The 14,392-nt window shown below is 41.4% G+C and overlaps 1 protein-coding gene across 1 annotated transcript in view; it reads left to right on the top strand.

Annotated features, from left to right (window-relative positions):
• The window catches only part of tspan4a (tetraspanin 4a), a gene marked incomplete at its 5' end in the record, with an annotated part of 330,035 nt that overhangs the window by 273,805 nt on the left and 41,838 nt on the right, over window positions 1–14,392 (top strand). The window contains one exon of the mRNA XM_080730704.1: window positions 13,405–13,506. Within this exon, the coding sequence (XP_080586830.1) occupies window positions 13,405–13,506 (102 nt within the window). The remainder of the gene's footprint in view (window positions 1–13,404; window positions 13,507–14,392) is intronic.

The raw sequence follows: 14,392 nt of genomic DNA, 5'->3' as shown, positions 1-14,392 counted from the left end.
TACCCAATTGACGCCCCTGGTGAACTATCCCTTTTAAATCTTACTTTAGTTTGCATGGGAGTGTCACTCACCGCAATTAGCCGATCTTCTAACAGATCATGCTCATAATGCTTTGCAGCGTGGCGCGCCGTGAGCTTGTAGATCGTCTTTTTCCGGTGCGCGACACCCGCCGTGGAAAATGTGGGGGCTGCATGGTGTGATGCCTGTGATGGAACTGATCGGTGGAACGGAGCCGACTGGCTGTGAGGGTATATGGCCTGGATGGATGTAATCTGTGGAATGGAGTCGGCTGTGAGGGTATTATGTGGACTGGATGGATGGATGCTGTTCAAATCCACCTTTTTTTAACAATTGTAAAATAAATCAGGGAGATGAAGACTTGGCTTTGAGCCTCTGGTGGAAATGTCTCCCCGCTCCACATCAGATTGGATCACTTTTTATTACCGGTGCTGTCAGGGCAGAAACCTTGTATCTCCGCTTTGTTTTTTTGGTGTGTGTGTGTGTGTGTGTGTGTGTGTGTGTGTGTGTGTGTGTGTGTGTGTGTGTGTGTGTGTGTGTGTGTGTGTGTGTGTGTGTGTGTGTGTGTGTGTGTGTGTGTGTGTGTGTGCGCGCGCGCGCGTGCGTGCGTGCGTGTGTGTTTCGTAAATTAACACCCTAATTGATCATACTACAGCATCACACAAAAGCGTCAAAAGTAGCAGATCTACTAGCTCATTTTGGGCCGTGTTGCAAGCATGTAGATACTTTTGCTATATTTTTTGGCAAGCTTGTAGATCAGGCTATTTCTTTTCTGGGAAAGTCTGTGGATTTCATAATTATTATTGAACTAATGTAAAGCATTACCAAGAGCTTGTGACTAAATAATAACTACATTAGAACGAATGCATGGGAACACAGCTTCTTTTTTTTTCTTTCCCTGAAGAGTAACAGTTTTTTTTAACATACTAGGTTTCCATTGGACAGCGACTATTAATGGTCTCCTGCGCTGAAGCCATCTTCCTCTTTCATTGGTGACAGAAAGGATAATGTAGTGTAAAGTGCAATGAAGGGGCGGCTACGCTTTCTGGCACCTCTCTCTGTGCCATCTCTTCCATCTGTATCTCCAAGTTCTTTTACTTAAAGGGACAGTTCAACCCCAAAATGACCTTTTTTTCCTATCCATTACTCACCCCATGGAGACTTGAGTTCATGGATAGGCTATAGGCTATATATATATATATATATATATATATATATATATATATATATATATTAATGGTGTCCAAAATAACGCGTTATTAACGAGTTAACGCACTAGCCTATTAACGGCGTTAAAATTTTTAACTCAATTAACTCAATTTTTTTTGTAACCTTTGAGGCTTCCGTAGCGCTCCCTATGCGCTCCACATCTGTCATTTGTCAACATTAGCTTGGTGAGCCCAGACCCAGAGCAGAGCTCAGCTCAGCTCAAAGTCAGGAATGGAGCTCAAGCTCACTGTGTGTGAGACCATGAGTGTGTGTGTTTGTCTGGAAGCTGGGTTGAATGAATGATGAAAAACACAGTGGAATTACTCATCTACAGGTGCCTTTAGGATGCAACCTTCCCCTGCAGTTAGCAAGTTCGCTAACAGTTAGCCTCCAGATAGCCAGGACTACTGTCTGTAGTAGGCTACTGTATGTTAGCAGCAGCCCCCAGCTGAACACTGTAGGAACGAAATGGTGTGTGTGTGTGTGTGTGTGTGTGTGTGTGTGTGTGTGTGTGTGTGTGTGTGTGTGTGTGTGTGTGTGTGTGTGTGTGTGTGTGTGTGTGTGTGTGTGTGTGTTAGTTATTTAGTCAGCATTTGAGCCACAGACCACCATTTGATTAGATTTATTCTCCCAGACCCCCAAAATAAGAGTGAAAGATCTATAAGGGTCCATTTGGTTTACCAACTCTCCATCATTTAGCTGCAGTGGTGGAAAAAGTACTCACATATTTTACTTGAGTAAAACCAATACTACAATGTAGAGATACTCTGTTTCAATTATAAAAGCCCAGAATTCAAAATGTAAAAGTATGAAAGTGTTGAAAAATAACTAGTAACTAAAGTTTTCAAATAAATGTAGTGGAGTAAAAGTGCAATATTTCGATCTGAGATGTAGTGGAGTAGAAGTAAAAGTATTGGAAAATTGGAAATACTCAAGTAAAGTACAAAATACCTAAAAATTGTACTTAAGTAAATGTACCTAGTTACTTTACACCACTGTTTAGCTGGAACCCCCTCAAGGACCACTGGTTGAAAACCACCACTGCCTTAAATTATGTAGTGCAGAGGGGTTATAATTTATAATATAATGGAATAAATAACATTGAGTTTATAATGTATTGGATACATAATAAAAGTATAGTATAATTATTTAAAAAAAATACATTTATTTGGATGCATCCTGCACCAAATACACAACATATTATGCAAGTTTGAGCCAATAAAAAATATATTTTTATTATGCGATTAATCGCGCGATTAACTACAGAAATCATGCGATTAATCGCGATTAAAAATTTTAATCGTTGGACAACACTAATATATATATATATATGTAACGGAGGTGATCCGAACCTCCCCACCCGGCTTCCGGGTCTCCCGTGTGAAAGTCCAATATCTTAACCATTACTCCAAAGGGACATCCCTATGGAACCAGGGCAGATACTAGACTTTTTGAGGCTTCAGGCTGGGGCTGCGACTCTCTCCGCCATATATATATATATATATATATATATATATATATATATATATATATATATATATATATATATATATTATATCTTTTCTTTTAGTTTTTGGTCGCATTCCTAAGCCAATAATTTGAGGGGACTCTTTGTGTCTCCATAGGGAACAAAACAGGCTCTTTGTGTCTCCATAGGGAACCACTCACTGCTGCATCAAATTATTGTCCATTTAAGTAAAAGCATCAATTAAAAAAAAAAGTTCCTTGGAAATACAGACTTTTTAATTCAATAAATAAAATCCAGCTTTTACAAATACAGTGATGGAAGATGTACCGTACTCAAGTGTTTTACTTAAAGGGGTTATGCCACCTTAAGGGTTACTGTCACCTTAAGAAATTATATTAAAAACAAGTTAATATTTGTTTGATGTCATTGTGGGAATGCACGATAAGCCAATCAAATTAATTAATTGACTGTTACTTACTGTATGTCTGCACAATGTACATTTTCTTTCCATCGCCCGCAGGCTCGCTCTCACAGTCACAGCCCTCACAACTTCTCTGCTCCCACAGGGCTAGCTAGCTAGGCTAGCACTAAAGCTAACCAGCTAAAGACACACATTTATATATGAATCTGTGGCTATAAAAATGATATTTCCGGTGGTTACTGGTTGTTACTTCCCCATTGTTCATGGGAATATGCTTGTTTATGTTTATTCATTGAAATGGAAAACACAATGTTTTCACTGAGTTGGGCAGCTGCGCTCGAACTCATCCTCGAACTGCGTGCGGCTGGCCAGTATAGATGTGACGTTCGCGAACGAATCAAGTCTTTTGAACGGCTCTTTGAAATGAACGATATGATTCGGTTCACAGTAGGGAGCCGTTCCTTTCTAATGAACAGTGGTGGGAAAAGTACTCAATTTCAGAGATCCAGCTCACTTCAAATAGCCATAAATCCCATATCTGCTGGCCAGGCTGTCTCCTGTCTGTCTCTCTACTCCTCCGAGTGGAGGGGGCTGCGCTACGGGGGATGGGATCATTTGATTCAGAGATTTCAGACCGTTTTAAAAAAGACCACGTGACCTACTGTATCCTACTGTATCATACTATTATAATTTCGGGGCGTGGCAGGACCCCTTTAAGTAAACTATTGTATAGTCTGTTACAAGTACAAGTACAAGAAATCCGGGGTGCTGCGTTGGTTACTTGCCAACGAGCTCAGCTCTTTGGCTGACTGGTTAACGTAAGCGCCCTGTTAAGTAGCGGCCCGGGTTCGCCTCCAGGTTGTTGTCTCGCGGTACACAAGTTCAAGTTTGCTATTAAAAATTTACTTGAGTAAAAGTTCAAGAGTAGCGTCATCACATTTACTTAAAGTACCTGTAAGAGCCATTTGAGCCACATTGCTTATTTAATTGATGTGCTGAAGTAGCCTGATTTCAGACTCAGAGCTGGAGCTTGAGTCTGACATTGTCTCCATTTGTAAGCGATTTCAAAGGGGAGGGGATCGGTGGGAGGGGTTGTGTTTGACTGACGGCTTGCATGCGAGTCTGCACAGCAGAGTTCAGAGTGATTGTGTACATACTGTACTGTACTGTTGTTCTTAAGATGAAACACCAAAACAAACTTTCAACAAGTACACAGACCCGCCTGTGCATGCTTGTTTGAGCCGCACACCCGCACGTAACGTGCGTACATGCGAGAATGAGTGCTCGCGTTGCGTATCGTTCAAACATTCACATCGGCTGTTTCAGACGGGGGACTATTAACACATCAATGATTAAAATAACGGCCGAGAGTTAACAGTGTGAATTAACATAGGAATCAGACTGGATGCGGTCTTTCCTCCTCCTCCGAGCCTGCACTGGCTGGCTGTAATAGAGAGGGAAAATTAGCAGAATACCTTTCAAATCTGGGAATAAATTCCTTACCAAACAATGTCTTCACCAATGTGTTCGTAATCTAACAAAGATTGAAATTCAACATCCCTAGCAAAATGTTTGACAGCTAGGGTAATTCTGGGTCTCATTCATTACTATACACTATACTATCAGGGAAAAAATGACTCCCAAAAAATATGCTTTAAGTGGGATGTGAGGGGTCTAACTAAGTGTTTTTAATTATTCTGAATCCATTGCAAGCATTTGTTTTGCACGAAAAACATTCCTTGGGCTAAAAATGGACCCCCATACCACTGTGAAAAGTGATGACTCATCACTAAACCATCATTTTTATGGGCTGTGTTTAGCCCAATGAAAGTTTTTCGTGCAAAACAAATGCTTGCAATGGATTCAGAATAATTAAAAACACCTAGTTAGACCCCTCACATCCCACTTAAAGCATATATTTTGGGAGTGATTTTTTTCCCTTATAGTACAGTGTATAGTAAGTGAATGAGACCCAGAATTACCCTATAGCTGTCAAAGATTTTCCTAGGGATGTTGAATTTCAATCTCTGTTAGATATGTTACTAGACACCTTTACGAACACATTGGTGAAGAAATTGTTTGGTAAGGAATTTATTCCCAGGTTTTTATTAATATTCCCTTACTATAAGCACTGCACTAGCAGAGCTGAGATTGTAAACCGCTACACTTCCTCAAACTGGTTCAAGGCTTGAACGGGTCCCTGATTTGCTTGTCTCGTTAGACCCACCCCTTCCTCCGACTTTTAATGATTCCATTGATTGGCCTGGTACTGCCTGATACCGAAGAAACTTTAGGTTCAAATTACGGGGACTGATCATAATTCTGACCTCTCGATAGTCCTACCAGGTTAGCATTCACCGGCGTCGGCAGGTTAGCATTTCACGACGTTAGCATCCACTAGAGTTAGTTTTACTGAGGTTAGGGTTAGGGTTAAGTTAGGTTTAGGTGGTCGGGTCAGAAAAATGGGAGGTCGGAACTATGACATGGCACCCAAATTACAACACCAGACCAAGAGAAGCAGTCCGCTCAGTGCTGAAGGGCATGGTCAAAGCCTGATTGCCTAGTTATTTAACCCTGTCTCTAATCAGCCTCAGGTGTTGCCAGTGGCAGATGCAAACAGTTTGTGACTGTGATTCATGAGCTGTGGTCTGTTAAGAGCGTTTGACTGTTCATTTATTTACTTATTTATTTATTGTATGTCAAAGTATAGAACTTATTAATAAATATTATACTTTATGCACACAAGGAAACGTTTGGACATCAGTTATTATGAGCACACGTCTGAACTCCCTCGGCAACCAGTAGCACCTAAAGTATAGGACTTTGGGCACTACATAGGCCAGATGGAGCTGGATATTTCATATATCCTGGTTTTTCAGATATCCACATAGAAAAATATCTAGGTCCACACGACAAAGATATCTAGGTCTAAAATAATAGTCCCAAGACCTCCACTAGGGGGACAAGCACACACACAGTAAAGTCTTCAGAGATATCTGTGTTCCATGCCTACACGGATCCATCCATCCATCAATCCATCCATCTTCAACCGCTTAACCGGAATCGGGTCGCGGGGGTAACAGTTCCAACTGAGACCTCCAGATGTCCTTATCCCGAGCAACTTCCTCCACTCCCTCAGGGAGAATACCGAGGCGTTCCCAAGCCAGTTTGGAGATATAATCCCTCCATCTGGTCTTTGGTCTGCCACGGGGTCTCCTCCCAGTGGGACGTGCATTGAGGACCTTTCTAGGAAGGCACTCGGGGGGCATCCGTACTAGATGCCCGAACCACCTAAGCTGACTCCTTTCCAAGTGTAGGAGCAGCGGTTCTACTCCAAGTCTCTCTCTGGTGACTGAACTTCTCACCCTATCTCTAAGTGAGATAGCAGCCAACCGTCTGAGGAAACCCATTTCGGCCGCTTGCACCCGCGACCTTATACTTTCGGTCATGACCCACACGAATATTGCTCGGTAGACAGAGAGCTTTGCGTTCCGGCTCAACTTTTTTTTCTTCACCACAGTGCGATTTAGCGACTGCAAAACCGCTCCTGCTGCTCCGATTCTCCGGCTGATCTCCTTCTTCGTCTTCGTATATTTTTCAATGTCTTCACTTATTTATCTGGTTTAAAAAATATCCAGTTTTGTGGCCGAAATATCCAGCTTTGTGTGGCTGCAAGCCCCAACCGCACAAAGAAATGTCTAGCTTCAGAAATATCCAGCTCTGTGTCGCCGGCACGAGTCACACAAACTGTTTACCTCTGCCACTGGCAACGCCTGAGGCTGATTAGAGGCAGGGTTAAATAATAAGGCAATCAGGCTTTGACCATGCCCTTCCGTGACATCAATTAAATAAGCAATGTGGCTCAAATGGCTCTTGCACTACCAAAAGTAAAAGTACTCATTATGCAGAATGTCCCATTTCACAAGCTAATAAAATGTATACAACCCTAGCTGATTTACCAGCTTGAAGATTGGCTTTTAGATTTTCAAATAGCTGAAGGGCTGAAGTATGTATGTAATAATAATCAAAATCTACAAAGTAACTAGTGTAAGTGTTCAAATACTTCTAGTTGTGTAAACGTATAATATTTGCCCCTGAGATGTAGTGGAGTAGAAGTAAAATAACTGAAATTGGAAATACCCCAGTTGGAAGTAACTCAGCATTGTACTTACAATGTACTGCAATCTGCTATGGTAAGGTACTATATATATTTCAGGGTTATGTACTTACATAGAGCCATGTAAGACCATTTATTTATAAAGAAATTTGAAAAACAAAGAATGTTGAACAAAGTGTGGTACAATGAAGCCAAGTCGAAGTAATTAAACACAATCATTTGTTGAGCAATGAATAGGAAACAATTGCAGATGTACAAGCTCGCAACGTATCTCGAGGCGACACATTGTGTGCTTGTAGAACTGATTGTTACGAGTATAAAAAGAAAAAAGAAAAAACAACACATAAAACACCATAAATATTGTGGAAAATATATACTGTATATATAATATACTGTATATCTTAAGACAGGATCTAAAAGTGCCAATAAGGAGTCGACAGTAGAGAAGAACCACAGGGCTTTCAACTATAATTGAAAGCGTGGCCCGTAGACATTATAAACCACATTTATCGTGCCCTTCGTTTGTTTTTGAATATTCTTCTGTCCTCTTGTTATGCTGTTTACTTACATTCCCGGTGACATCCTCTACTTTATCTCTCTGTTCGATCGATACTCCTCTCTCTCTCTCTCTCCATTTAGTCTAGTTTTCTCCATCCATTCATCGTATGTGTCTGTCTCCTCTCTGCTTTCCTCTCGTATCCCTCCACATAAATAATTGATAGGCCCGTCTCTGACTGGCCTGGGTGTAGTTAAAGGGTGACTTAGGTCCCGGGGATAACATCAATACAGGGCTAAAAGTATAGCCGTCAGCCTTAGCTGCCTTCACACCATTCTCTCCATATTATTAATGAGTACACTTAGTTCGGAATGACTTTCTTTTCTAGGACTGGAGGAAACTTTACTAGATCTCTTTTGTAGTGTGTTCTAAACATTAGATTATTACGGGAGATAGACTCGCGTATCCTCGCTGTCGGACGGGAAAACCTTGTATGTCCAAAACCGTTACTGTGCAGGGGAGGAGAGAAGCTGTGTTCCAATGGATCCAATGTACTTATTGTGAATGTAGGTCACATTTACTATAAAAAGCTGCAGATCCTGTGTGCGTGCATGCATGCATGCGTCAGTCACACCTCATGTCCCACCTCATGTCACGCTCCATATATGGCCACGACAGAATTTGAGATCCCTGATGTCATCATCCTTGTCCCTTTTATGCCCATATATGGAGGTCCCTGATGTCATCAATATTAAGCAGATACCTGGGAATGCCCCATATATGGACATATTGTGTCAGTCTCATGTGGTCTATGACGTCAGACATCAGTCATCTCCGTATTTGGGTAAATGTGGCCACATTTTGGGCACATTTTTGTTTGGCAGTGCCTGTCAGCGTGGAGTGTTGGACGGGAGGAGTAGGACCAAGGTTCTACGTCCTCCCGGTGGGGGCTCCTCACTGGCAGTTGAGTCAGGATACAGCAGTGGCTGATGCACCTACAATGAATCAATGCTCCCGTCTGTTTTACTGTTCTTATACTTTACTTTACTGACTTACTTACTTACTTACTCATTTATTTATTCATTTATTTATATTTATACAGCAGTGACAACACACATAATGTGTGTGGGGAGGAATTAATTCGTATAGCGACAAAATTAGTGAGGAAAAGTGGTAAAAAAGAATAGGATATATTTTGATCAAATAGCTGATCTACAAACTCACGCCATGTCACATTGCGATGCATCGTAAGCTGGCACATCAGCTATTCTTACTTAGGCCTACTTAACTTACTTTTGCACAAACTGCTGTGCAACAAAACATATAGGACATTCACTTATGATAAAAACATAAAAAGATGAAAGATTATGGAGATACACGTTTCCTGCCCAACAGTGTCAATGATATCTCGCACAGCAGTGACAATCTCATTGCTTACAGCACCGTTCCGGGTCAAAGTGAAAAATCTTTTGAAATCTACACTGCTTTAAATTACTTTATTCTGCGTTTTGTGTGGCTGCGTGAGTTGCGTTGCGTTTTTTATTTTATTATGCCACTTCAAATTAAGCCAAATGATTCACCACCGGCTGTTTTTGGCTCTTGGAGCACAGAAATAGAAACAGAGTCCACTCAGTGGATGAGGCTGCCAGGGGTAATTTAATGAATTAACACTGAGATGATGTTTTTTGAGCGTCTAGCAACTCATCTGAGGAACGGCTAGACACTTGAAACTTCTTGTTGGTGTTAAATTACCCATGGAGCATGATTCAGCGTGCTGGATCTTATATTCTATTTTAACATGTTCCTGTCTTCAGCACCTGAGGTTAAATTTAATATTTACCTACCGCTGCATGGGAGTCTGTTGTAGAGGTGGGACGTTCGCGAACGAATCGAGTCTTTTGAACGGCTCTTTGAAATGAACGATGGGATCCGGTTCGCAGCCGTTCCTTCTGTAAATGAACAGTTGTGGAAAAAGTACAAACATTCTTTTCTTATGTAAAAGCATCAATACTGCAACGCGGAAATACTCTGCCAGTAGAAGAGTAGAAGAAAAAATTGCAGAAAGTCCCATTTCACAGTTTTTCCAATGTAGAAAATGTAGAAAAATAATTTGAAAATAGCAGATCTACTGTACAAGTGGGTAGATCGGCTATTTTCAAACGGCGGAAATGTAGCCTATATATATGGCTGAAATGTATATGAAGTGAATTTTTAATTATAATCAAAATCTACAAAGGTACTAGTAACTAGAATGAGCCAAACTTTTGAACGGCTCTTTGAAAGGAACGGATCCCAGAGATCCGGCTCACTTCAAAGAGGCATAAATCCCATCTTTAGTCTGTAGTCAACGCTGAAAGCTTGATTATGTTTCATTAACAATAACAACGATACAATGACAGGGTCAGGAGAGGAGACATGTAACCGTTATTTATACCACAGCAGTGGTGTAAAAAATATATTTTTTTTTAAACTTAAGTAAAAGTATCAATACATACTGCAATGTAGAATACTCTGTTAGAAGTAAAAGTTTGGTGTTCAAAATGTAAAAATAAAATCACACCCGTGTGAACTGAGCGGTGGTTTTACCCCCCCCCCCCCCCCCCCCCCCCCCTGTGTGTGTGTGTGTGTGCGTGTGTGTGTGTGTGTGTGCGTGTGTGTGTGTGCCTGGCCTGGCCTGAAAACAGCGCCCCTCCCTTAACATGTGTGGTCAGAAAAGGTACTACACCACAGGCTTGAGGCTACATACAGACCCACCCACCCACCCACATACAAACAAACAAACAAACATACCTACACACACGGCCACGCTATGGAGACGGTGTGACCACCGCTCAAAAAGTATTGGTATCGAAATGTCCCATTTCACAATTTTCAAATGTATACAATGTATACAAATCTTTTTAAAATAGCAGATCTACAAGCTCTAGGCACATACACACATTGTGAACTTGTAGATCGGCTATTTTGGAAATATATATATAGGCCTGAAGTGTTTCAACCCTAATACTTCTACTCCACTACATCTCAGAGGCAAATATTATATTTTTACTGCGCTATAATTATTTGAAACCTTTACTTTTAGATTATTATCACAGAACATACATTTTACAATATATACAACTATTTAAACTTTGAATTCCACACGTTCATTTTTACGTTGTGGTATAGATACTTTTACTGAAGTAAAATATTTGTGTACTTTTTCCACCACTGTTTGTGAGTTTGTCCTTGTAAAGGTAAAAGGGCTGCACGACGGCAGAAGACTGGCTGAGAGCTCAGATAGATCGATGAGATCAATGGAATTGACCTACTCAACTTACAAATGGGTGAACAAGGTTAACGGCACTATTTAGAGCGCCTACAATTAGCAGATCTACAAGAGGTGTGATGCAGGGCCTCTGGAACAATAGCCTGCAGGATCAGTACCATTTTCGTGTTTCTGACGCTCACAATGCGTCATGTTACACGCACGTTATGCACACGCTATTTTTGGTGAAGCGAGTTAGCTGTAGATGGAAGAAGAACTCATCAAGTACAGTGCAAATCATATTTGTTTTACTAAGAATAGTGAAGTGATATTGATTCCAAATATGATCAAATTATTTTGCGGCACCCCTGGACTGGCATCACGGCATCCACTTTGGGACACCCTGCCCTAGGGGTCCTTGGGGGGTTCTTCAGATATTCAAAAATAGGCGATTGTGGCTGAGTAGATGTTCTGAATTCAAGGTTGTGTTGAATAATGTACTAGTAACATAGTAAGTATCTGAGTTGTATTTTGGACAGCAACCTGGATGGTAGAAATATGGCCATGAAATTAATGGGCAGGGCCACTGGAACAACTATTTTTTGTGCAAGTATATTTAAATATTTTGACCCAATTCTATAAATGACTTATATAATCCTTCTTCTAAATCAGTGGTTCTCAAACGTTTTCATGTCAAGGACCCCCCAAATTAGAGGTATTTGGCCCCAGACCCCCATCTCAAAATATGTTGTTCCATGGACCGCCCAGAAGCAAATATTTGAGTTACGAATGTTGAAAATACATTCAAAGATTTATCAAAAATGTCAAGATATTTCAAAAATAGCAGATCTACAAGCCCTACCAGTCAGTTTGGTTCCACTTGTACACTGTCAGAGTTACAGACCTGTTATGATCATTCAGGGCTATAGCTATTTGTGTTTTTGATAATATTAGTGTCCACTCATTTTGTATGTCTGTGACAAAAATGTAATGTTGTCAAAAAAGCCAGCAAGGCAATGACCCCATGTGGGAAACCATTCGGTTTGGCTCTGTGGGCACTATTTGTGTAGAGACAGGAACTCTATTCGGCTCCTCCCCTTTCTTAGTCCACTTCCTCCCGGGTGCTCCTGCGTTTATTCCTACTAACAAGGACTTTACATGTTTATGCTAGTGGTGCTGACAGGTTCTACTGTTGGTAGAATCTGTCATGGAGAGATTAGCCTAATGGACTAATTATTCGCTGGAGCAAGCTCTCAGTGCCGCGCTGCGAGCTTGTAGATCTGCTATTTTTGAAAAGTCTTTGAATATTTTGACCAGATTCTATAAATGTCTTCTATATCCTTCTTCTAAATCAGTGGTTCTCAAACTTTTACATGTCAAAGACCCCCAAAATTGCATGTATTTGGCCGCAGACCCCCATCTCAAAATATGTTGTTCCAGGCACTCCCAAGAAGCAAATATGTGAGTTACAAATGTTTGCTTTTAGAAAGATATATTCAAAGAAAAAATATGGAGGTAAGAGGTTTCTACCCGACAGTAACGATATGGGGATGAAGCGTGGTTAAGAATTCACAATCTCAATAAAAGTCTAAAAAAAAACATATTGCCAGTTGAGAGGCTAAATAAACTGTGGCAGCATTGTGGGCACACAGCAGGGCATCAGGGCCAGTGTAGCTTCAGGGCAGAACATGTTTTGAGGGCCAGGAGGCTAAAGTGAGGGGCCACAGTGGTTCTGGCCTTCATCAACCTCCTGTCCTGTTATTGCCTCTCTTATCCAGGCTTATTTCTGTGACCGGCTCAAAGGACTGACAGACAGACAGCCAAGGATCACAACGTTCTGTGTTAAAGGGATAGTTAGATAGAAAATATCAATTTTTTTATCGATTACTCACCCCATGGAGACTTGAATTCATGGATTTTGTTGTTAAATGGTAAATGGTGCATTTATATAGCGCTTTTATCCAAAGCGCTTTACATAGATTGTGCATTACATTCACCCATTCACGCACACATTCATACACCGGTGGCGGAGGAAACCATGCAAGGCACCAAGCTACTAACCGGGAGCAATTAGGGGTTCAGAGTCTTAACTCAGGGGGAGCCCGGATTCGAACTGGGAACCCTTCGGGAACCCTTCGTGCTCCAATAACGGTTTCTCTACCCCTGAGCTATGCCGCCCCGTTGTTGTTGTTGTTGTTGTTGTTTTTGTCGTGGGTTGTTTTTGTCACATTCCTAAGCCAATAATTTGATGGCCAGCAGTGGTTCCCTATGGAGACACAAAGAGCCTGCTTTGTTGTCCTTGCTCATTTTAAATCCCTCTGGATTAAGAGCGTCTGCTAAATGCCTAAAATTGTGAATTGTGAACTATCCCTCTAATATGGATGCTGCTGGGGCTTTAATCTTTATTTATGTGTGTGTGTTTTAACAGATTGACTACTACGCCCAGAGGGATCTGAAGCGAGGTCTGCAGCTGTTTGGAACAGAGGGCAACGTGGGTCTGACCAACGCCTGGATGATCGTCCAAACTGACGTAAGACTCCTGTTGAAGGACCATGAACCAGAGCAGTGGTTCTCAACCTTTTTAGGCTGCGACCCCCCCAAAAAATCTGATTTTAACTGGGGACCCCCAACCCTGACAAGCACTAAGAGTTGAGGCATTACATTTTGTGTAACATGGTTCTATTGCGAAAATAGCAGATCTACATGCTCACAAGCATGTAGATCGCCTACTTTCACAATTTCTGCCTCTAATATTTGACAAATTCGCCAATGTTTAATTTGTCATTTTAGAGGTATTAAAAAGTCCTTAAATTGTCACTATAGAAATGTGCATATACCCCTCTATACACTTCAACTTTATGTTGGTTTGTTTACTGTTGAGTGAGAAAACAGTGTTGCACATTAAGTACGGTAATCATCCGGGGACCCCCCAGGGGTCCCGACCCACAGGTTGAGAACCACTGAACTAGAGGAACAATCTTAAAATCCCTGTGAGAACAAAGGGGTTCTACGGCGCGCCTCAGCCTACACGGCTAGTCCGGTGCATCACAGCAGCGGGGACAGACGAATGTAGAGGAGAGAGAAACTGGAGCAGCTCAGACTGTTCAAGCCTTTTATTCAGGCGCTAGTACAAAAGATAATGACTGACGTTTCCATGCTACTGCATCTTCATGAATGGCAGAGACTAAAAGAGGTACATTTATACAGAGGTAGGAGCGGGCTGAGCTCTCAATAAGCCAATGGTTGTTGGATGTCTGTGATACCAGGCGCTGCCCCAGACAGTGTCTCTCTCCTCTGCCATCTTAAATCCCTGTCTGCCCATTCGTCACATCCAGGTGAAATACCGAAATATTTAACTCATTGACTGCCAGGATTCAAAGCGTTTTTTTTTTCCACCAACCTTTGAAAAAAACGCT

This window comes from Nannobrachium achirus (genome assembly GCF_963921795.1).
Source record: "Nannobrachium achirus genome assembly, chromosome: 7".
NCBI classification, from domain to species: Eukaryota; Metazoa; Chordata; class Actinopteri; order Myctophiformes; family Myctophidae; genus Nannobrachium; species Nannobrachium achirus.
The sequence above is the reverse complement of the archived record's forward strand: the minus strand, read 5'-3'. Positions and strand labels throughout refer to the sequence as shown.